Below are 1090 nucleotides of genomic sequence, written 5' to 3' on the forward strand. Positions count from 1 at the left end.
TTACTTGGCCTTCATGAACACGAAAGGAAACCCTTTTTTACCAAAAAGTATGAGCGCTAGTCCCCCCGTATCATCATCTACTGATACTCCAATGTTCCCACACTCAACATTGCATGATTGGGGGCACACATTTGGGCAGTAGAAAATCCGGTAGTGCTGTCCGGGTCGGGCATTTGGTTTCTTGGTTTCGGCCTTTTCAATCTTGAACCAGTTTCTCACAGTTTCGGGACCAGGCTTTCCCGGTTCTCCTCCGACCAATATGCTTGTTCTCAAACGCATGCCTTCCGGCGCCTTCTTATCTTTCATGTCTTCCACTTGCCAAACTCCAGGCATGTCCACGAATTTAATGTTGAGGTCTGTAGATTCAAGGATGGTTTTCCCCTCAGATGGATTAGCTGGAGAGAAAGTCACCGGCGAACTCAAATTTTTAAACTCGCCACCGGTACCCAGCATTACTTTCGTAGCCCCATCTTCTTTGTAGGGTATTGCACTGCCTCCAATTTGTGTGATATCCCAAAAAATATGGTAGGGTTGATCAACTTCCAGCTCCTTGCCTTCTATATCGACCACCGCTTCCTTTTCAGACTCAGATTCGGCTATAGCTTTTGGCTGAACAATGGAGAGCACAATCAAGAGACATGAGATAAGAAATTTAGTCCCCATGATCCAAGCAAATTGAAGGTCTGTAGCTAGAATTAATACTCCAGTTCCTATAGCTATATAGCTATGGCTATGGAGCTAGAATTGCGATATGAGAGGAGGGAGGTCTGCACTTAGCCACTTACCTTTATATATATATATACACAGCCTTCAAACTTTACACTAGTTGAATTTTCCTCCAACATTCAAGCAGAGTTTTGCGAAAGAATGTGTCAAAAGGGCTAACAAAACCGTTCCTTGCATGGACAAGTTTTAGGTGGTGTTTGCTTGCGCTAAAATCGCCTCAAATTGCTTAATAGCACATCTGTCCCTAACCAGTAAGATGAGGGCTATAAATCACAGCTATCATTAACCAAATATGCCTATTTGTCTATCCAACCAGACCAAGTCAATCCAATAATATAAAATTTGTTAAAAAATCAGTTAAGGA

At 42.7% G+C, this 1090-nt stretch overlaps 1 protein-coding gene across 1 annotated transcript; it reads right to left on the bottom strand.

Moving 5' to 3' along the window:
• LOC104612225 (miraculin-like) lies at positions 1–663 on the bottom strand. Its single transcript, XM_010279573.1, has one exon. It carries the CDS (start codon positions 661–663, stop codon positions 1–3), a length of 663 nt encoding a protein of 220 aa, XP_010277875.1.
• Positions 664–1090: the final 427 nt, after the last annotated feature.

This window comes from Nelumbo nucifera, chromosome 1, assembly GCF_055504915.1.
Source record: "Nelumbo nucifera cultivar China Antique chromosome 1, China Antique-T2T, whole genome shotgun sequence".
Taxonomy (NCBI): Eukaryota; Viridiplantae; Streptophyta; class Magnoliopsida; order Proteales; family Nelumbonaceae; genus Nelumbo; species Nelumbo nucifera.

What these genes read in the sequence shown, in the direction of transcription:
- LOC104612225 (XM_010279573.1), bottom strand. Translation starts at nt 663, where the DNA reads ATGGGGACTAAATTTCTTATCTCATGTCTCTTGATTGTGCTCTCCATT.